Below are 21,488 nucleotides of genomic sequence, written 5' to 3' on the forward strand. Positions count from 1 at the left end.
GGGGGGGGGGGGGNCGGGGGGGCGGAGAGGAGGGGGACGTCAGACTTTTCCCGCGAGATCTCGGAAGTGGGCAGGGTCTTTCGGTAGAGGCTTAGCAGCGCTTAGCCGAGCCTGTGTCGCGATATTTGGTGGAGCGGAGCCCCGCTTTTGGCGTTTCTCTCGCGAGATCAGGTGGATCTGCGCCGGGCGGACACTGCGCAGAGTGGAGGTCGTTGGAGTCACTTGTTCACTGTTAGCTTGTTCGCCTGCAGGTCCGTGTCCCGCCCGCCCCAACCATGCTGTCTGCTCTCGCCCGGCCTGCCGGCGCCGCTCTCCGCCGCAGCTTCAGCACTTCGGCCCAGGTATGAGGGGCTTTCAGCCTAGCGGGGAACTCCGGGGCGGCGCGTGCATCCCGCGATCGCGCCGGTTCTCAACCCGCAAAGCTCATCCTGGACATCAGGGCCTCCCTGACATCCTGTATGGAAAACCTGGGAGAGGAGCCGAACCGGGCCAGGTTTCCTCCTAAAGTGTGCGTTTCCTGTAGGTTCAGAAGCCAAAGCTCTCAGTCCGGAAGAAAATTGCATTCTATGCAACTCAGCATTGGTTCGGCATAACTGATTTTCTCCTTGTAGCGCCCATGTGAGTTATTCGTGAGTAGGAGAAATAGCGCATGACATTAACTATATAGTACAGGTATCCTGAGCCTCTCAGGATAGAGAACGGAGTCAAGGTTACAGTAGTTTAACAGAATTGATTGAAATTCAACAACTGTCCGTGGCTTTTCCTCTAAGAGATTATTTTCTTTATTTATTTAGACCAGGCTGGTCTTGAAGAGATGCGCCTCCGCCTCTCCAGTGCTGGGGATAAAGGCACGCACCGTCACGCCTCGTTTTTCTTTCTTTCTTTTTTTTTAATAATTTATTTCCTTTTTACGTGTTTTGGTGTGAAAATGTCAGGTTCCCTGGACCTGGAGTTACAGACAGTTGAAAACTGCCAAGTGAGTGCTGGGAATTGAATCTGGGTCCTCTGGAAGAGCAGCCTGTGCTCTTAACCGATGAACTATTTCTCCAGCCCCATGCCTCGTTTTTCAAAAATGTGTATGTGCACATGTGTGCAGAGGCAAGAGAAGGACATCGAGTACTCCATCACTCTCAATCAGCCGTTCTCAGCCTGGGGATCAAACGATCCGTTCACAGAGGTCACATGTGAGATATTTACATCACCATGCATATCAGTAGAAAAATATAATTATGAAGTAGAAGCAAAAGTAATTTTATGATTGAGGGCCACCACAACATGAAGAACTGATTTTGAAGGGTTGCAGCATTGGGAAGGTTGAGAACCGCTGCTCTAGACCTTATTTCTTTGGAATGAGGCCTTTGCCTGAACCTGCCAAGCTGGAGAACTGGGGATTTGAACTCAGCTCCTTAGGCTCTCACTCACTAAAGCATCTCCTCCACTAGAGCCTTTTTCCCTTACGAATTATTCTTGGAGGATCATCCCTGCTGTGGGTAGAGTTGGCCTTGGACACCTACAGCTAAGTTATTTTTAGTCATCTTCTACTTGGACAGTGGTTCTTTAACCAGTGCATGCCAGAATCAATGAAGGAGTCCCAGGATCATGCCCAGAGGCTTTACACATCTCTAGCAAAATCGATACAACCAAGGCTTCAGAAATAATTACCTAACCCAAAAGGAAACTGATAATTTGAGGGGACTCCAAATTTCTGGTCATTTAGGTCATGTCTCCTGCTTCCCATTTAATAAATTCATTGAAAAATAAAGATTACAGGGGGCTGGAAGAGATGCTCAGCAGTTAAAAGTGCTTGCTAATCTAGCAGAGGACCAGAGTTTAGTTCCCAGGACCCAAGGCAGGTGCCTGGCTAATGTAGTAGGACTCTGTCTCACAAGATGAATGAGAAGGTGCCTGGGCTAGGTGAGGAGTAAGTTAATTGGTAGGGTAGAGATGAAGATGGATGCCGAGGAGTAGAGCAGGGCTAGCTCAGCAGAGATGGTGAAGAATGTGAGGGAGTGCTGGTGTGTGTTCGCGCACAGATGAGCCTGTTAAGCAAGTTCTGTACCACTGATCCACAGACCCAGGTTCAGCCCAATTGTGTTTGTTTGCTTGGGTTTGTTTGTTTGTTTGTTTATAGAAAGAGTCTCACTGCAACCTTGGCTGGGCTGGACCTTCTCAAACTAGAGATCCACCTGCCTCTATACTTCCTATGTGCTGGGACTAAAAGTGTGGGCCACTTTGCCCAGCTTCCATTTGAATTTTGGTGGTTGCATCTATGCCCTGAGCAAAATACAGAATTCTGTATTTTGATTTAAAATTTTAAAAATTATTAATGTGCACATGTGTGTACCTTGTTCACATGTGGAGGCAAGGACAACATGGTTTTCATCTTCTGACATGTAGGTCCTATGACTTGAACTCAGGTCATTCAAGCTTGGCAACAGCCCCATCAGTCCCAGAGTTCTGTAGTAGATATGCTGTTGTCTCCTGTTATAAAATGTCGTAGTAAGGAGCCCCAGAGAACAAGTAGGGGTGGACAAGGAAGGAAGTTGAGGTTTTATTTTTAATTGGAAGGAAGGGCAGTGTGTGTTTGTGTATGTGTGTGCATGCACATGTGTGTGTGTGAATGGTAGAGGGAGTAGGACACTTGCTGGAGTCCATTCTCTCTCCACCATGTGGGGAAGATTAGAGATTGAACTCATGTCCTCAGACTTTTGAAGCAAGTGCTTTTACTTGCTGAGCCATCTCAGGCGCAGGCCCAGCATCAGGGAATGTGACATTTCAGCGAAGGCCAGAAGAAAGCATAGGTCACATGTAGAAAGGGTTCGGGCAGATGGGCAGTAACTGGCAGTCCAGTATGTGGGGCAGGGAGGCCAGGAATGATTGTGAATATGGGGGAGGTAGAGAGAACCCAGCAAGCCGTGTACAACTTGGGCATTTTCTCAAAGGTGGAGTACCATTTTGAACAGAGCAGTTACTTAGGCAGAGGGAGACAGTCTGCTAGTCAGTGTCTGGGTGACAGCTGTGGATGTGGTGAAAGGTGGTGGAGCTAACTGAATTCACTGATGATAAAGGAGAGTAGAGTCATGGGTGATGCCAAGGTTTCTACTGAGATAAGTAAGAGTTCTGGAAGGGCTTGCTGGGGGTGGCACTCAGTGGTAGTGTGCCTGTTTGGACTCCCCCAGTGAGAGACTGGGGTGTAGCTCAGTGGTAGTGTGCCTGTTTGGACTCCCCCAGTGAGGGGCTGGGGTGTGGCTCAGTGGTAGTGTGTCTGTTTGGACTCCCCCAGTGAGGGGCTGGGGTGTGGCTCAGTGGTAGAGCACCTGCCTAGAATCCTCCAGTGAGGGGCTGGGGTGTGGCTCAGTGGTAAGAATGTAAAGACTTAGGGAGAGCAGGTTTAGGGTAGTAGGAAGGGTCAGTAGCTCAGCTTTGGATGGATTTAGAAAAAACATATTAAAAAAAATGCCAGTTGGGTGTCCACTTAGCTTTTGAGAAAACAGTAGAGTAAGTCCAAAGACAACTAGAACCAAGTATGTTTGGTCTCTAGACTTTGGAACCTCCCTCTGAATGATAAAATATAGCCAAGGTCCTCAATGCTTCTATTTCTAATATACATGTGCGTCCATGTAGTAGGAACACAGATGTAGAGGGTTTAAAACAAAGAGCCGCAGACTTGCATTCTGAGCGCAAAGGTCGTGACTGAAATTACAATCTATCCATCTTCAGAATAGTTGCCGAGCAGTAAACTGTTGAATGGGACTCTGGGCTCTCAGTAAAGGCCAGTGGGGTTGGAAGGAACCCATGTGATAATGCTTGGAGAGATCCCACTGGGGTCGGCAGGATGGCTCAGAGGGTAAAGGCACTTGACCCCAAGCTTGTCAGCTGAGTTCACCCCATTCTTTCACCCACATAATGGGTTGTCTACTAAGTAGATAATGAAGTATAATAAAATAATGCTTTTTTGCAGATCCATTACTTGGGGACTAGGTTTGGTGTATGTTGGCAAAGTTGCTGTGGTGTACGTCAGTGCACAGCATAGGACAGAGTGAGAAAGCCCTCTCCTTCCTCACCAGGTTCCCATCAATATTATACAGATCAGACCCTCCTAAAGACCCTATCATGGACACTAGCTCTTTTTCTTGGTAGCACTTAAGATTTTTATAGGTTAAAATAAAACAGCAAATTTGGGGGCGTTACACAGGGTTTCTCTATGTAACAGCTCTGGCTGTCTTGGATCTCACTTTGTAGACCAGGCTGGCCTCGAACTCACAGAGATCCTCCTGCCTCTGCCTCCTTAGTTCTGGGATTATAGGCATGTGTTACAACTGCCTGGATAAAAGGTTTCTTTTTCCTTGTTTAGTTTTTGTTTCTTACTTTTTCAGAAAAACAGGTTTTAAGCTAGATGTCATGATGCAAGACCTGTAAGCCCAGACCAGTTTCTCTGTGAGTTCCAGGTCAGCCTGGGAACTCAAAGCAACAGAATAAACAGAAACCATGCAAATGGTTTTCTTCTGTTCCCCATTTGGGATTACCTTGTACTTTACTTAATGGAACCTTTGCTGCCCTGTCCAGTGAAATGATGTAGGTGTGCCAAGGGAGGCAACGTGGTGGTGCTGGAGTGGAGGATGGGAGATGGTGATACAGGAGCAGGTTGCTTCAGGCAGGACCTGAGGGGCCAAGTACTTCCTGTACTGCTTCCCTGTTAGATTCTTTTTTGAGACAGGCCTCCCTGTTTAGGCCAGGCTGCTCTCCCATCTATCTCAGGATTCTTCTGCCCCCTGAGGAACAGCTTTCCTGAGTGTGTGCTCCACCCCACCGCTCACATGCACCTTTTTTTTTTCCAGTACCAGGGATGGAACCCAGATCCCCTCATACGTGCTTGGCAAGCACTGTCACTGAGCCACACCCTAACCTTGGGCTTTGGTTTTGATAACTGAAGCCCATTATTATTTATTACTTATTATAGCCATTAATTACTGTCCAATGTACACTTCCTGCTGCCTATCCATGTGACCTCCACCCACGGGTCCAGCCAGCCTTGGACTGAAAATGCTACCAAAGAAAAAATACGGCCTGCAGTGGTGGCTCAAAGGTTAAGAGCAGTTGCTCTTGCAGAGGACCTGAATTCAGTTCCTAGCACCTACACTAAGCAGCCCACAACTGTCTTTAACAGTTCAGAGACCTGATGTCCCCTTCTGGTCTTCTTGGACATGCACGTACATGGCATGTATCCATACAGACACATGTACATAACATACAGGTATAAATAAAAATAATAAAAATTTTTCAAAAATACATTACATACTGAACATGTGCAAGCTTTTTTCCCTGAATAACACTGTATTCACGATTATATTCATATTTACATTGTATTGTTAGAAGTAATCTTTGTATTTTTAAAGTTTGTTGACATGTAGGTGTTAATGAAGTTAGAGAACAACTTTTTTGGAGTTGATTTTCTTCTTCCACTCTGTGAGTCCAGAGACTCAAACTCGGCTCCTCAGACTTGCCAGCAAACACCTTTATTTGCTGAGTCATCTTGCCAGCCCATAAGTAATCTTGACATGGTTTAAAGTACAGATGAAGAGGGCCTGAGGGTACAGTAGAACACTTAATTAACAGGAATGAAGCTCTTGGTGGTTCAATTCCCAGTTTCTCAAAAGCCGCATATGGGGTGGGGGGGGGGGGAAGGACGGACAGGAGGATGTGTGTCGGTGATACATGGTGCTACTGGGTACTTTGGGAGGCTTTGGCCCTGTGGGGTGAGGGATCCTGGAACAAGCCCCTATGAGCACCGAGGAATAAACCACAGAGCAAAGGTAGGGACGTTATCAGTCCAACTGGCTACCTGGGTGGAGCTGCCTCTTATCGCCCTTGGCTTGTATCCTCCCGTCTCCAGGCCTGGGTTCTCTGCTCTTGAACTTTGACTGCGGGATGAAGGTCCACAGCTCCACCACAGGCTGCTGGTCGATACAGCTGTTGCCTCATTCTTTGGCATCTTGTCCTCTAAAGAAGCCCCATTCTGCTGAGCAGTGGTGGCACACACCTTTAATCCCAGCACTCGGGAGGCAGAGGCAGGCGGATCTCTGTGAGTTCGAGGACAGCCAGGGCTACACAGAGAAACCCTGTCTCGAAAAAACAAAAAGAAGAAGAAGCCCCATTCTATCTTAAGTGATATCTCTCTGCTTCTTTCTAGAACAATGCTAAAGTAGCCGTGCTGGGAGCTTCCGGGGGCATTGGGCAGCCCCTTTCTCTGCTCCTAAAGAACAGCCCCCTAGTGAGTCGCCTGACCCTCTACGATATCGCTCACACGCCTGGTGTGGCAGCGGATCTGAGTCACATCGAGACCAGAGCAAACGTGAAAGGTACATGGCTGCCGTGCAGTAAGCCAGGGCCCAAGTTCTAGAGCAGGATCTTAGGTGATTTGGACCTGGGCCCACAAACACTTAAACAGTGGTGTCTTTTAGAAGGCTGAGGCTGAGCTGCTGGTGGTGGGCATGGTGGTGCACACCTTTAATCCCAGCACCCAGGGGGCAGGGGCAGGTGGATCTCCGTGAGTTCTAGGACAGCCAGGGCTACACATAGAATCCCTTTCTCAAAAAAAGAAGAAAGCTGAGGCTGGCAAGATGGCTCTGTAGGTGAGTGGGCCCTTGCTGTAAAAGCCTGGTGACCTGCATTTGCTCCCCAGAACCCACGTGGAGGTGGTGGAAGGAGAGAACCAATTCCCCAAGAATTATCCTCCACAGGTGGGCTGTGTTGACACTCCCCCCCCCCATAATTACAAATAATTTGTTGTCTAAGTATGAAGCAGAGCATGGTGATATCCACCTGTCACCCCAGCCCTTGGGGGTAAGGCAGAAGGGTCCTGGGTTCAAGGTTAGCCTGGGCTCAATAGCAAGACCTTGTAGAAAGATCTTCAGAGTAGTTGGTAGAGTGCTTGCTTGGCATACAAGAATTCCTGAGTTGAGTCTGAGTCTCCACCACTCAGGAAGGCCAGCTGTTTGGTATCCTAGGCTACATAGTACAACATAATTTTAAAGAGGCAGATCTGGACCCAGTCACAAACCTCCTGAAATCCTCAGAAATAGACTCTTTCCCTCTAGATAGTAAGAGTAATGGGGTGTGGTGATGCAGGTGGATCCCTGCCGGTTTCTGTAGAGTCCACTTCAGAGGGGCTCTTCCCCTTAGACAGGGGATGTCATTTCACAGATGGGACCCACCAGCTTTGATCCCTCCCCTCAGATGTGGTGGCTTCCCTGGGCTCATACAGGTGACATTGCTCTAATGGGGTGTTCCTCCTAGGCTACCTTGGACCTGATCAGCTACCAGATTGCCTGAAAGGATGTGATGTGGTGGTGATCCCAGCCGGAGTGCCCAGGAAGCCAGGTGTGTGGTGGGGAGCATCCTGGAGTGGGGGGAAGAGGGCTCAGCTGTTCAGGTCAGTATCAGAGAACCTGATTTCAGGTCCTAACACCCACATATTCCTGTAACTCCAGCTTCAATAAGTACAACACCCACTTACAGCTTAGTAGACCTACCACATACATATAAATACATTTTTTAATAAATTTTAAAAACCTTACCTGAAGTGTCCCTCCCCGCTGAGAAGGGCTTTCTGCTGAGAAATGTGGATTTCCTTCCTCTCCCATTGCAAAGATCTCCAGAGACTTCCTCCTTGCCCTTGGTGACAAAACTTGAAGCTGACAGCAAATGTCACTCTGTTTAGAGGGCCCTGTCCGCCACCCAACTCCACCTCAGGACTCCTGCTAACCTCTAATGGCCCCCAGTGACTCACTCCATCTGCACACCCCAAGATTCTGCTGTCTTTAGCCGTAGTGGAGCGTTTTTTTCTGTAAAACAGATTTACTTAAAATGGGAGCCCTGTTCATGCTGAATTTAACAGTTAGCACCTGGTACCTATTTCAAACTATGTGCATTGACCTTCAAGGTGGCAGTAAAGGTGCATGCACCAAGCCTGACGAGTTCAGTCCCTGGTACCCACTTTGACAGCAGTGCCTTTAGTGTCTTTCCGTGGGCTCTCTTTGCTTTAGTTCCTGTGCATGTAAAGTTTCAGAGCTGTAGCTAAATATTTTGTTTCTTTGGGAAGGGGTCATGACCCATTTTCAATGAGAAGACTGAGTTTCCTTAACTCCTAATTGCTATTTAAAGAAAACTTTTCCTGGGGCTGGAGAGATGGCTCAGAGGTTAAGAGCATTGCCTGCTCTTCCAAAGGTCCTGAGTTCAATTCCCAGCAACCACATGGTGGCTCACAACCACCTGTAATGAGGTCTGGTGCCCTCTTCTGGCCTGCAGGCATACAGACAGAACATTGTATACATAATAAATAAATAAATATTTAAAAAAAAAAAAAAAAACAAAGAAAGAAAGAAAGAAAAAAAAAAAACTTTTCCTACCTTCTCCAAGGGTTGTGTGTCTCACTTGGTCCCTTCAGGTGTCAGACAGGGAAGCAAACCCCATGAGGAAATGAGAATGAAAACCCAGTGCAGACTGACTTCGTCAGCCTGGATCAGACTTTGGGGGCTCTAATGCAAATTTTAAACCCAGTACAATTTGGGGAAAGATTTCCAGGCAACAATCAGTCCAATACCAGGTGGACAATACATCTTAAGGTGTGACTACAAGGAGACTCTTTTACACAGTACGTGTGACCGTGAGAGCAGGTCCTATAGCTAAAGGGCCTAGAACCTAGTGGGGGTTGAGGTCAGTGGGCCATAAAGTACATGTGACATCTCCCCTGAGGATGGGTAAGGTCTAGCGAGGGAAGTCTGGGATGATCGTTCTGGGGTGTTGGGTGAGATCTGCCTTCACAGTTAACAAAAAGGTCACCAGGGCGTTAATAAAACCCAGCTTTCTAGATGGAATGCAGGTATTTGCTTTATAAAAACGAACTCCATTCAGGAGACACTCCTGTGTTTTCTGATTCTCTTAGTGTTTTTCTGTGATTATAAGGACTTCAGTGCCCCCCAACAATGGAAGGTGACTGCCAACTCTGTGAGTTGCCCTTTGACACACACACGGAGAATAAATTAAAATGTAATAAAAAAAAATTTTTGAAATTTCATCATGTTCTTTGTGGCTTTCTCACCCTGGACTATCCCAGGAATGACGCGGGATGACCTATTCAACACCAATGCTACCATTGTGGCCACCTTGACTGCCGCCTGTGCCCAGCACTGCCCTGAAGCCATGATCTGCATCATTGCCAACCCGGTGAGTATGGGGTGGGGTGGAGGGGGCAAGGCTGGTCACGTGTGTGTTAGATGCACACATTGGAGGTGTTGAGGTCTTGGAATGTATCCTAAAGCTGCCTTTTATCACCAATCAAGAGCTCGTACCTGGCTCTTCGAACTGACTGTCCTTCAGGCAGGTTACCTACCTTCTCTGTATCTTACTTTACCCACCTGGGACACTCATCTCCTTTCTCTTTCTCCTCCACCACCTTCTTTTTCTCTTTACTCTTCCTCTTCCTCTTATTGGATGGGAGGGGTGTGGGCAAGGTCTTACTTATGGGCTCAAGTTGGCCCATAACTCAGTCCTACTTCTGCCTCCCAGGTGCTGGCATGGAGGGGTTCCAGGTGCACCCGCATGCCTTGCTCAAATTGCCCACCTATATAACTCCTTTCAACGGTTGTGGTAGCCTGTGGCTCCTCTCCTCTGTTATATTAAGTGCACAACATAAATCTTGCCATTTTATTCTGTTTGATTTCTGTGCCTGGGTGGTGTCCTAAGCTCTTGCCCCATTGCATTAAGTCATTCAGTCCTCACACCTCATGAGGTAGTTGTATAGTTTCCATTTGTCTTAGTTACTGTTCTGTTGTAATGAAACAACACAGCCAAGGCAGCTTATAAAAGAAATCACTTAATTGGGAACTGGCTTACAGTTTCAGAGGATTGGTCCATGCTCATCATGGTGGGGAGTGTGGCAGGCAGGCGGTCATGGTGCTGCTGCAATAGCTGAGTGAGAGATTGAGGCTAGTGTAAATCTACCATTGGTGACACACCTCCTAATCCCTCCCAAACAGTTCTGCTAACTAGGGACCAGCTATTCAAACATGTATGGGTATGAGGGCCATTCTCTTTGAAACCACACCGTCACACGGATAAATTTTACAGGTTCTAGGGAGTCAGGCAGCTTGTTCACCTGTTCTTAGCCATCCTCAGCCCAGAAGAAGAATTCGCCTCCTATGTCCAAGATGATGGCTGAAGGGCTGTCAAGGAACAAGTGTCCTTGCAGTAAAGGGTGTCTTTGTTCACATGGCACGGCTACCTTGCCTTGTAGGTGGCTTACAGTTATTGGCAGGCCCTGTTGCTGGGCTCCACCCTCAGCTGACATCTGTCTCATGGTTTTCCCAGGTTAACTCCACCATCCCCATCACCGCAGAAGTTTTCAAGAAGCACGGCGTGTACAACCCCAACAAGATCTTCGGTGTGACAACCCTTGACATTGTCAGAGCGAACACATTCGTGGCGGAGCTGAAGGTGTGGGCCCTGTGGGCGCCTCTCAGTTGCCTATTTTCTTAACTGCTCGGCTACCCTTGCTCCTGGGCAGGCATGGAAGATGATGGGGGTATGGACTTGGGGGTTTCAGTCTCTGTAGCTGGCTTCAGTGTTTTCTGTAGGCGCTGGCAGTGAACAGGCCCAGACTTAGCATGCCCTCTGCCCTGGACCTCTTCCCAGTGCATCAGGGTTCGGACTTTATCTAATCCCTCGTGGATGGGAGCCATTTGTCCCATTCACCATGCCCTGGAAAATCATAAAGTATCTGGACTGTCATCCGGGCCTTCTAGTCCTACCTCCTTTTCTTTTCTTGGGTTACCCGTGTAGCTTACCTTGAATTCTTATCCCACCAGCTTCTCCACTCTTAGACTGTGCCCAACTCATTTTTTTAATGCGTAGAGATATGAGTAGGCATATTTTTTTTTAATTGTATGTGGGTCTGTGTGAAATTGTGAGTGCAGGTCCTTAGGTGTCCAGAGAAGAGCATCAGTTCCTCCCGGAACTGGAGATGCAGACAGTTGTGAGCTGCTGTGTGGGTGCTGGGAGCCAAACTCTGGTGCCCTGTAAGAGCAGCAAGCACTCTTGCCACCGTCTGTTCTGACGCCTTTCCCAGCCTGCTTGAGCCCTGCTGTTCTGCCGTCCAACTCCGGTGTGGAACGACTTTAATTTCTCGGACTTGAGGGAGAAATCTTTCTCTGGAACAGAACGTGGGGGTACTTGTTTGGACATTTCCAGTCCTAGGAACGACTGTTGCTGTCCTCTGATTCCACAAGGATGTCAGGTGGCTAGAAGGGTGGACAACACAGTCTGGCCTTGTGACAGAGGAGCATGTGGTGACCCCTCCACATGCTGTCCCTCTCTGCACCTGCTCACAGTGACTGATCATAGGATAGGGCCCAAGTGCTAGGCACAGCCAGGGTCAGACTCTGGGTCATCCTGGTTTGTTTCTGAGCGTTCTGGGTTTCCAGTCTACACTTTAGGTGACTGCGACTTGTTTTCTACTCAGAGCCCTTGTTAACAGTCAGGCTTCCTGCCTTGTGAATAGGGTTTGGATCCTGCTCGGGTCAACGTGCCTGTCATTGGTGGCCATGCTGGGAAGACCATCATCCCCTTGATCTCTCAGGTATGTGAGTGGCTGTGAGAGAGAATGCATGTGTGCGTGTGTGTGTATCTCAGGAAGCTTTAAGATCACACTCAGGGCTGCCTTGAAGGTCTTGAAACAGTCTGGGGTAAATGGGACTGGCCTGTGTATTGTGCAGGGATTCCTGCCGTGTCTGAACCCAGTTGTCTAGGGTCTTCCTGACTACAGCCTGTGGACCGGATGGAATCAGAAGTTGCTGGCTCCAGCACACTGGAGATCCCATGAGATCAAAGATAGTGTAGGAGGCCGGGTCCCCACAGGTGCACAGCTGTAGTCCCCACTTGTGGGAACTGGAGGCAGGAGGATTAGGAGTTGAGGGTTATTAGCTGTGTAGCGATGACGTCGAGCTCTTTGGTGAACAAAACAAAAGAGTTAGCACCATGTGGAATGAGGTCTGTGGATCAGCTCCGTGGCCCCAGAGTGTGACATGCCTAGGACTCGTATCTCTGGTACTTCTGCATAGAACTTTGTTTTAAAATGTATGACAGTAAGTGAAGCGAGAGGGAACAAGGCATCCATCTGATGTCATGGGTGGAGGTGGAAATACGGCTCAGTGGCTACAAGCACTTGCTATTCTTCCAAAGGACCTTACAGTCAACCACCTGTAACTCCAACTCCAGGGATCTGCTGCCCTCTGGCTTCCATGGGCATCCCCACACATAAGATGTTCACATACACATAAATCTAAAATAGTGATTCTCCAAGCTCAAGTGTCACGTGAGGTGGGAGAACTTGTATAAATGGGGACACTAGAGGAGAGTTGGCAGTGACGTAATTGGGTGCCGCTTGGTCTTCTGATGGATCCTCATGCCTGCGTGTAGCCATGGAGCGTGCTGCTCAGTATGCTGAACCCTTGAAAAGTGAGAGAGAGGAGGCTCAGTCAGCAGAGTGCCTGCCGTGCAAGCATGAGGACCTGAGCTGGGTTCCCAGACCCGCGAGAAAAAAGCCAGGTGCAGGATGTCATCCTAGTGCTGAGGAGGAGAGAGGAGGGTGTTTGGGACTTGCTAGGCAGTCATCCTGACTGAGTCGGATCTGGGTTCAGTGAGAGACCCTGTCTCAAGGTATATATGTAAGCTGGAGGGTGATTGGTGGAAACCCCTGACATGAGCCTCAGGAAATGCATGTGTACACACAAGCAAGGGAGCCAGGCATGGTGGCAGTCCCATGTGGAAATGCATAAGATCTGTCTCAACCAAGCCTCCAAAAAAAAGTGAATTTGCTTTTGTCAGTAGGAAATGATGTTGGGGTCTCTGGTTGAGTGGTGGGGACCGCTGTCTGGCATGATTGGGGCCCTGGGTTCCATCCCCGCTACTGTTTTGAGTCTGGTTGCAGTGGTGCCATGATGGGAGGTGGAACACACTGTGGAGTGGGGGTTGGGTCAAGCCTGGGAAGGGCGGAGGTCGTTGTACCAGAAAATTACTCACTCAGTCCCTGGCTTGCCCTGCAGTGTACCCCCAAAGTTGACTTTCCCCAAGACCAGCTGACTGCGCTCACCGGGAGGATCCAGGAGGCTGGCACGGAAGTTGTGAAGGCCAAGGCTGGAGCAGGTGGAGTTCCACACATCCCTGGGGCTGGGGACTCTGACACTGGGGCCAGGATGTTAGCACTACAGGGAAAGACTGCTTATCTCTGGGTAGGGAATGGGTGTCCCACTCAGAAGGTTCTAGAAGGCAGCGGAGATTCTTTGGGAAGAGGGTGGCTTTAGAGTTGGAGACAGTGAAATGCAGAGGTGCAGACCAGATTTCCTAACGTGAGCTGTGGTGTGTAGGTGCTTTTCTGGGAGCACAACCCCTGGTTTCTGGGGTCTGGTGCTGGCTGTGCTGACCACCATTCTCTCCTAGGCTCTGCCACTCTGTCCATGGCTTATGCTGGAGCCCGTTTTGTCTTCTCCCTTGTGGATGCCATGAACGGGAAGGAAGGTGTTGTCGAGTGTTCTTTTGTTCAGTCCAAAGAGACAGAATGCACTTACTTCTCCACACCCTTGCTGTTAGGGGTACGTATCCAGGGTAACCGAGGCTGTGGTTGGTGCCTGGTTGGCTTTGGGGAAGGGAGAGTCATGTCTCAGGAGTCAGAGCTGGGCCTGTCACCAGGCAGTGCAGCTATAATTTGGGGATATAACAGCTACAGATGGCTGTCCAGGCCAGACGAGCTTTGAAAGAAGCTGATCCCTCCTGGGCTGGGATGCAGCTAAGCCTCTGCTTAGTGAGCCCAGCAGCAGTGAGGGGCTGGGGGGCTTGTCTTAGCTAAAGAGCACCTGTGCCCTCAGTCTCCTGGGTGCTAGGATTTCAGGCCTGTGCCACCAAGCTAAGCTAGAAACTTGGTTTCACGTATCACCATATTCCCTCTCTTCCAGAAAAAAGGCCTGGAGAAGAACCTGGGCATTGGCAAAATCACTCCTTTTGAGGAGAAAATGATTGCCGAGGCCATCCCTGAGCTCAAAGCCTCCATCAAGAAAGGCGAGGACTTTGTCAAGAACATGAAGTGAGAGGTTCAAGTCCCAAGCAGCCATATCACCCTAACTTATTCAGCATCATGTCACTGAAGCCAGCAGGGTCTTCAGTTTGCTTTGATGGTGGGTGTTGTACCAGCATCAGCATCCCTTCCCAATGGTGGCTGGTCTGTTGATAATGACAATAAAGCAGACTGATTGTCTTTTTCACGGTCTCCATCAGCTTGCTCCAGGGCCTCATCACCACACTGTGAATCAGAAGTAGTCTGGCTGGGCATGGTGGTCCACACCTTTAATCCCAGCTTTCAAGAAGAGAGACAGAATCACTGATTTCAAGACCAGACTGATCTACATACTGAATTACAAGCCAGCTGAGGCTACATGGAGAACCCATGTCGCAGAATGATAATAATGTAATAATAATAATACTAAGAGCTATGATCTGTTCACGTGTTAGGCAGAGACCTCTGAAGCTTCAAGGAAGTCTAAGCCAAACCTGATAGTGCATGCCTGTGATCCCAGCTACTGTAGAAGGTGAGGCAGGAGAATCTGAAATCAAGACCTGCACACACTACAGTTGAGAGCAATTGCAGGCAGCTGAGGGAGACCCTGTCTCCAAATATTGGAGCAGTGGGGTTGGAGCTCAGCAATAGAACACTAGCCTGAGCTTCCTCCGTGTGGGCTTAGGGGTTTGGCTGGGCTAGAATGCTTCCTAGCATGTCCCAGACCTTAGGTTCTGTCGTGCTTAGTTCAGCCATCAATTTGACACAGCCTAGAGTCACCTGAAAAGGGATCTTTTCTATTCGGTTTCCCTGGTTAGATGCACCTGCAAGTGTGCCTGTAAAGCCTGTCTTGTTTCTAAATTGGTATAGAGCAGCCCGGCCCACTATGGATTATGCATTGCCTGGGCAGGTGACCCTGGGCTGTATAGGAAAACTCACGGTGGGGCTGGAGAGATGGCTCAGAGGTTAAGAGCATTGCCTGCTCATCCAAAGGTCCTGAGTTCAAGTCCCAGCAACCACATGGTGGCTCACAACCATCTGTAATGAGGTCTGGTACCCTCTTCTGCAGGCATACACACAGACAGAACATTGTATACACAATAACTATTTTTTTAAAAAAGAAATCTGGCAGAGTGAGCAGGCTTCCTGCCCTTGTTTGGAAGTGTGAAGTGAGTTCCTTGATCTGAGGTAATGCAGTGTGGAATAGCAGCCAGCCTGGTTGTCAAGTTCCTGCCTTGACTTCCCTCAACGACGGGCTGTGACCTGGAAGTGTGAGCCACAAACCCTTTGCTTCCCTGAGATGGTTCTGGTCACGGTGTTTGTCATAGCAACAGAAAGACTGGAACAGGTTCAGTTCCTAACTCCACCAAAAAATAAAAGGTCTGAGGACTGCCCTGAGTTCATGGTCAGCCTGGCCTACATAAGTGCCCTGCTCCAGGAGAGAAAACCAAAGCTCACTGCCATTTCTGACCCATTCTGTATGTGACACTCCACAGCCTTTTTGGGCAGCGTGTGCTGTTGGATAGGATCCTTGCAATCACCTGACAGGCTGGTTCTAAGAGGCAGGCCAAGTGACGTCTTGGATGTGGCTGTTCACTGCTCATGTTCTAGGACTGCCTTGTGGAGGGCCCCTTGGGAAAGCAGACTGGGTTCTTACCCACTACCCATTATCTCCAGGAAATACATATATATATATATGAGAGAGAGGTAGATAGTGGGGCTCAAACTCAAGATTCTCATCCTGGTTAGTCTTGTTTGTATAAACATTTTTTTAAAAATCTTATAATAAAAACATCACAAACCAAAAATTAACTAGACCCGAAGTCCATACAACTTAATGAACTTATGTACAATTAGAAACAGAAATTGTAGCCAGGCGGTGGTGGTGCATGTCTTGATCCCAGGAAAGGCAGGTGGATGTCCAAGTTGGAAGCCAGCCTGGTCTACATACTTGTAGGACAGCCAGGGGTGCATACAGAGACTGTCTTAACTAAGGGGAGAAGAAAAGAAAATCACCCGCAGTAAACTTTACGCTTTAAGTAAATCCGTGGCAGAACGGGAACTAGGAGGAACATTAGCTTTATGGCCACTAGCTGGTGGCTTTTTGAGTCTCACTATGTAGTCCGAGTTGATGTCAAAATCCTGGTGCTGAGGCCAAAGGTGTGTGTCACCATGCCCATGCTGGTTCCTGGTCTGAGAATTAGCAGGAAAAACGCAGGTGAAGAGCCAGGACCGCAGAGTGCCAGAAAAAAAGTCCCAGGTGGGAGCAAGAGTCGTGGGTCTTCCCTGGCTTCTCCCATGGAGGAGAGTGCTGGGCTGGCTCTGCAGACTGGGGAGCATTTCAAGCTGCCAAAGGAGCGACTTTTAAACTTCTGACCCTGAGACACACATGGCCTTACCAGCTACGAAGTTCATGCTCAAAAGCCTCAAGAGGGAGATGGTTCAGTGGATTTATTCTGTATAAGCAAGAGAAAGGACCTGACTTCGATTCCTCCCACACACCCAGCTAGCCTAGACAAAAGCAAGCTTCCTATTCAGTGAGATCCACTGTCTCAAGACAATGAAGTAGAGGACAATAAATAAAGACATCCAACACCCTGTTAGTAAAGTGTTAGAGGCATGATTATTAGAACCTGAGTTCAATTACCAAACCACAAAAAAAAAATCCAGGTGTGAACCTAGTGTGGTGGCGCACGCCTTTAATTCCAGTACTTGGGAGGCAGAGGCAGATGGATCTTTGTGAGTTCGTGCCAGCCTGGTCTACAAATTGAGTTCAAGGACAGCCAGAGCTGTTACAAAGAAATCCTGTCTCAAAAAACAAAACAAAAATCCAGGTGTGATGTGTGTTTGTAATCCCAGCACTGGGCAGGTGGACGGATTCCTGGAGTCGCTGGCCAGCCGGCCTGGCCAGATCAGTGAAGGGAAGGCCCGTGAGGAGAACTGTCTGGGAAACAGTGCGGAGAGCCAAGGTGTTCTGAGGAACATCTGAAGCTGCCCTCCACACACAAGTGCACATATGGGCACACACCTGTACACACATGCACACAAACACAAACCTAACCAAGGGTTTTTTTGTTGTTGTTGTTGTTTTTTAATCTTAATGTTTTGCCGGGCAGTGGTGGCGCACACCTTTGATCCCATCACTCGGGAGGCAGAGGCAGGCGGATCTCTGTGAGTTCGAGGCCAGCCTGGTCTACAAGAGCTAGTTCCAGGACAGGAACCAATAAGCTACAGAGAAACCCTGTCTCGAAAAGCAAAAAAAAAAAAAAAAAATGTTTTAAGTAACTTTACAATTTTTTTGTTAGGGTTCGTAGCTGTCCTGAGCACATGCCTTGGAGCCGCAGGCCCATGACAGGAGAAACAGGCTCGTTTGGTGAGACTGCAGACCCAGTTGAAGGGTGTGGCTCTCATCCCGTAGACCAAAGAAATAGTATGTCAACAGGGCTGGGCAGGGACGGGGCTAACTGGACGTTCTCTAAGAACAGTATATACGTCTAGCTGCTGGGCCATCCCTCCAGCCCCTCCTGGGCTTCCACTGGCCCCAGAGCTCCCGTATTATTCGGCCTGGCTGGCTGGCTAGCAAGTGCCAGGAAAGAATCCCCCTGTTTCCATCTGACCCCACTGTGGCGTTTTCAAGGGCATATTGCCACTTTTGGCTTAGGTGGTGCATCCTTCAAATTCGGGTCCTCCGTTCTAATGTAACATGCGCTTCACCCACCCAGCCATCTCCCAGCACAGCTAGTGAGTTTTTAAGGGAGTGGAAATGGGGGCTGAGAGATGCAGTCTCCCCGCTTTCCATGCTGCTCATTGCCACCCCAAGGTTGGTCCCCTGCCTTACCTACTGTCCCGTACAGCCAGGAAAGAAAGGTGAAGGAGGCAGTTAGAGTGTTAACGAGCACGTGAAGCCGAAAGCCAGTCCTTAGCAGCACCAAGGAGCGGGGAGCCAGGATAAGGACAAATGAGACGCAGAAGATTGCCGGAGTCGGGAAGGAGCCACAGTCGCGCTAGAAAATGAAAAGGAAAGCAGTGTAATGAGGCGTGGGAAAGCAGGGAGTACCTAATCCGGGCTTCTAGGTCAAAACGCTGCAGTTCCCTCTGTGGCCAGAAGAGGGCGAGAGAGTCCGATGCGCACAGCTTCCTGGCAAGGCTAGGTCACTCTGGAGTGAGATTAGCATTCCAGAGCCAAAATCAGGCTAGCCGTGCTGTCAGGTCTTGCCTCCTCCAGGCGGGAGGGAGGAGACAGTCACCAGACAGAGTCGAAACGAACAATAAAGGGAGGGTCAAAGAAAGAGCCTCACAAATTGCAAAGCAAAGCTCCGAGTCTCTATTGCAGGTTTGTAGGGGGAGGCCAGACTAACCTTGGGTTTCTCTTGTCTCCGATGCCCTGGACAAGGACACTGATGACATCCAAAGGAGAGAGGGGGGCTGAGATTCAAACCCAGGATAGGAGAAAGCTACTGGGAGGATGGGGATGGGATGGGGGGATGGCACTCGGGCCTGCCCTGCAGCCTTCTGCAGAGGGAGATATATATCCCACTGTAAAAGGCTATTGTTGAGTGGAGAGATGGCTCACCAGTTAAAACAACTTACTGCTCTTCCAGAGGACCCGAGTTCCGTTTCCAGCACCCATGTAGGGCAGATTACCACTGATTAAGCTCCAGTTCCAAGGTATCCGACGCCCCCTTGTGGCCTCTAGGGGCTCCTGCACTCTTGTGATGCACATAAAATTATGCAGGCACACACACATACATAAAAATAATTAAATCTTAACCAAAAAAAAAAAAAGGCTACTGTCTCCTTTCTCTCTGCCAGTGTTCTAGACCAGGGGACCCCATTGCTTGGGGGCAAACATCTAACCAAGCCAATTGACTGGAACACATTCTCTTTCTCACCTCTTCATTCTGGTCTATGACATCTAATGGGGTCACCATGGGGCAGGCTGCACCAGATGGCAAAAGTGGAGACCCTCTTGAAGATAGTTACACCAGGACAGCTGACCTATTGGTGAGATAGTCACACCATAACCTGCTAGTCATCTGTGGCTGCTCTGTCTGAGGCCACTGCCTGTAGATCTCCCCTAAAGCCCCATTTAGTAAAGGGGTAACTCCTGGCAGCAGCATGAGGGTCCCTAAGTCCATTGATTGGTACCTAAATGCTTCTGGTACCCATCTAAAATCAAAGGTTTGATTTCATTTTTAATTATCTATATGTTGCAGGGCGTGGAGTGTGCATGTGTGTGCAGATCTCCCTGGAGTCCAGAAGGGGGCGACAGATCCCCTGGAGCTAGAGTTTCAGGTAGCTGTGAGCTTTCTGATGTGGGAACTGAACTCAGGTCCTCTGCAAGAGTACTAATAAATGCTCTCAACCACTGAGCCACCTCTCCAGTCTCCCTCCTTTGGTTTTATATTTTGAGGCAGGGTCTCACTATGTGGCCCAGGTTACCCTAAAACCATGATCCTTCTACCCTAGTCTCCTGAGTGCTGGGGTGTGCCATTGTGTCTAGCTTTATTAAATTCTTTAAAAGATTATATTTTGATTTTATGTGTATATGAGTGTTTTGCCTGCATGTTGTATGTATGGACACCATGAGTGTGCAGTGCCCACAGAGGCAGAAGAGAGCACTGGATCCCCTAGGACTGAAGTAACAGATGATTGTAAGCTGCCATGTGGGTGCTTGGAATCTATCTTGTGTCCTCTGTAAGAGCAGTCAGTGTTCTTAACTGCTGAGTGTTGACCGAGGTTTCTGTCCCACCTGGTCCCTCAGCCTTTCAGTCCCAAAAGAAACACAAAGAGGTCTACATTAATCATAAACTGTTTCGCCTATTAGCTCAGGCTTCTTATTAACTCTTACATCCTACATTAACCCATAATTCTTGTCTGTGTCAGCCACATGGTTTGGTACCTTTTATCAGTTCTCATCTTGCTCCCTCTGTGTCTGGATGACTACTGCAGACTGACCCTTTCCTCTTCCCAGAATTCTCCTGTTCTTGTCACTCCACCTATACTTTCTGCCTGGCTACTGGCCAATCAGTGTCTTATTAAAACAATACAAGACCATTGTCCCAAAGCAGCTGAGCATCGTGCTATTAAAATCTCCTAGAAACAAACTGAAGTTTGGGGGTCCAGAGGAAATATATATCTCCCACACCAGGGCCCTCACAGACTTGTTCACCACAATGAGCTACACTTCATTTTACTTTTCTTTCTTTCTGTATGTCTTACTTTCATTGCTTCTTGTGACTGGCGGGCTGGTGGCCACCTGGCTTCCGGTAATTAACACACCTTTACACAGATGAAATACTATTCTACAACACACATCTGTATGTAATCTAACACCCTTTTCACCATTAGGAAGGTACTTTGGAATGTACAGACCCTTAGTTTCCACCAACTCAAAGGCGAAGAATGCCGTCAGATAGTGTCTGATGCCCACAGTGCAGCTTCGCTTCCTTCCTGTGCCCCACCTCCCAGATGTTTCCGTCAATGCACAGGAGAAGTGTCTTGATTTATTACTTTCTTTGTTCTGTCACTAAAAATTCCCTTGGTCTGTGACCACAGTTGGAACCTGGAATTTGGAGTAACCTGTATCTGTATTACTAGGGCCATTTGCCTCATGTTTGGCTTCAGAATAAACTATCTTTTTCTTAAAAACACGGTTTGTTGATTTTTTATTATTTTATGTGTATGTGTGCACACTTGCTTGTATGTGTGTGCACCCTGTGTGTGCCTGGGGCCCTCGGCGTTCAGGAGAGTTGCAGGAACTAGCATTCAAGAGGTTGTGAGCCACCTGGAGGCGGGTGCTGGGAACTGAACCTGGACCGAGTGGAATCACAAGGGTCTTTAGGGGGAGCCAAGTGAGGATGTCTATACGGGAAGAAGTGATACAGGTCCTGGGGAAGTGTGAAAATCTTACACTGCAATCGCTGAAGATGGAGAGCGGGGCCACACGCCGAGGAATGCAGGCCACCCTCGGCTGGAGAAGGCTGTAAGCAAGCTGAGATGAGTCAATGGATCAAGCAGTTCCAGGCAGATATGAGGACCCGAGTCCCAGTCCCAGTACGCATGCCAATGTCAGGCCGGCATGGTGGCCTTCCTCTAGTTCCAGCACTCAAGGGGCAGAATCAGCGGAGCAAACAGCTTAGCTAGCTGAGCCACGGCGGAGTTCGGGAGGGAGACCTTGACTCGCTGAATATGGTGGAACATGATTGAGGAAGACTCCCAGCACCAGCCTCAGGCACACACATGCACACACACACCTATACACACACATGTGCAAACACATGCACATACATGCATACCACACACCTTTACACAGGAATAAATCAAAGCAAAAATAAGATTAGAAGTTTCCAGAAAGACCCAACCTTGCTAGTGCGTGGTTTTA

At 48.7% G+C, this 21,488-nt stretch overlaps 1 protein-coding gene across 1 annotated transcript; it reads left to right on the plus strand.

Annotated features, from left to right (window-relative positions):
* The first annotated feature begins 154 nt into the window (after nucleotides 1-154).
* Mdh2 (malate dehydrogenase 2) lies at nucleotides 155-14,310 on the plus strand. The gene is made up of 9 exons (XM_050129305.1): nucleotides 155-341; nucleotides 6,191-6,359; nucleotides 7,297-7,380; nucleotides 9,116-9,225; nucleotides 10,369-10,494; nucleotides 11,558-11,635; nucleotides 13,101-13,200; nucleotides 13,495-13,646; nucleotides 14,007-14,310. Exons 1-9 carry the CDS (start codon nucleotides 276-278, stop codon nucleotides 14,136-14,138), a joined length of 1,017 nt encoding a protein of 338 aa, XP_049985262.1. The 5' UTR covers nucleotides 155-275; the 3' UTR covers nucleotides 14,139-14,310.
* The last annotated feature ends 7,178 nt before the right edge of the window (nucleotides 14,311-21,488 follow it).

The sequence above is a fragment of the Alexandromys fortis genome, unplaced genomic scaffold, assembly GCF_014885135.2.
Source record: "Alexandromys fortis isolate MF-2015 unplaced genomic scaffold, M_Fortis_MF-2015_v1.1 scaffold_312, whole genome shotgun sequence".
Classification (NCBI taxonomy): Eukaryota; Metazoa; Chordata; class Mammalia; order Rodentia; family Cricetidae; genus Alexandromys; species Alexandromys fortis.

Bases quoted from the DNA above. Each gene is read 5' to 3' on its own strand.
- Mdh2 (XM_050129305.1), top strand. From the start codon at position 276: ATGCTGTCTGCTCTCGCCCGGCCTGCCGGCGCCGCTCTCCGCCGCAGC. The intron at 10,495-11,557 runs GTGTGGGCCCTG...CCTTGTGAATAG, and splicing joins CATTCGTGGCGGAGCTGAAG to GGTTTGGATCCTGCTCGGGT. The intron at 13,647-14,006 runs GTACGTATCCAG...CCTCTCTTCCAG, and splicing joins CCACACCCTTGCTGTTAGGG to AAAAAAGGCCTGGAGAAGAA.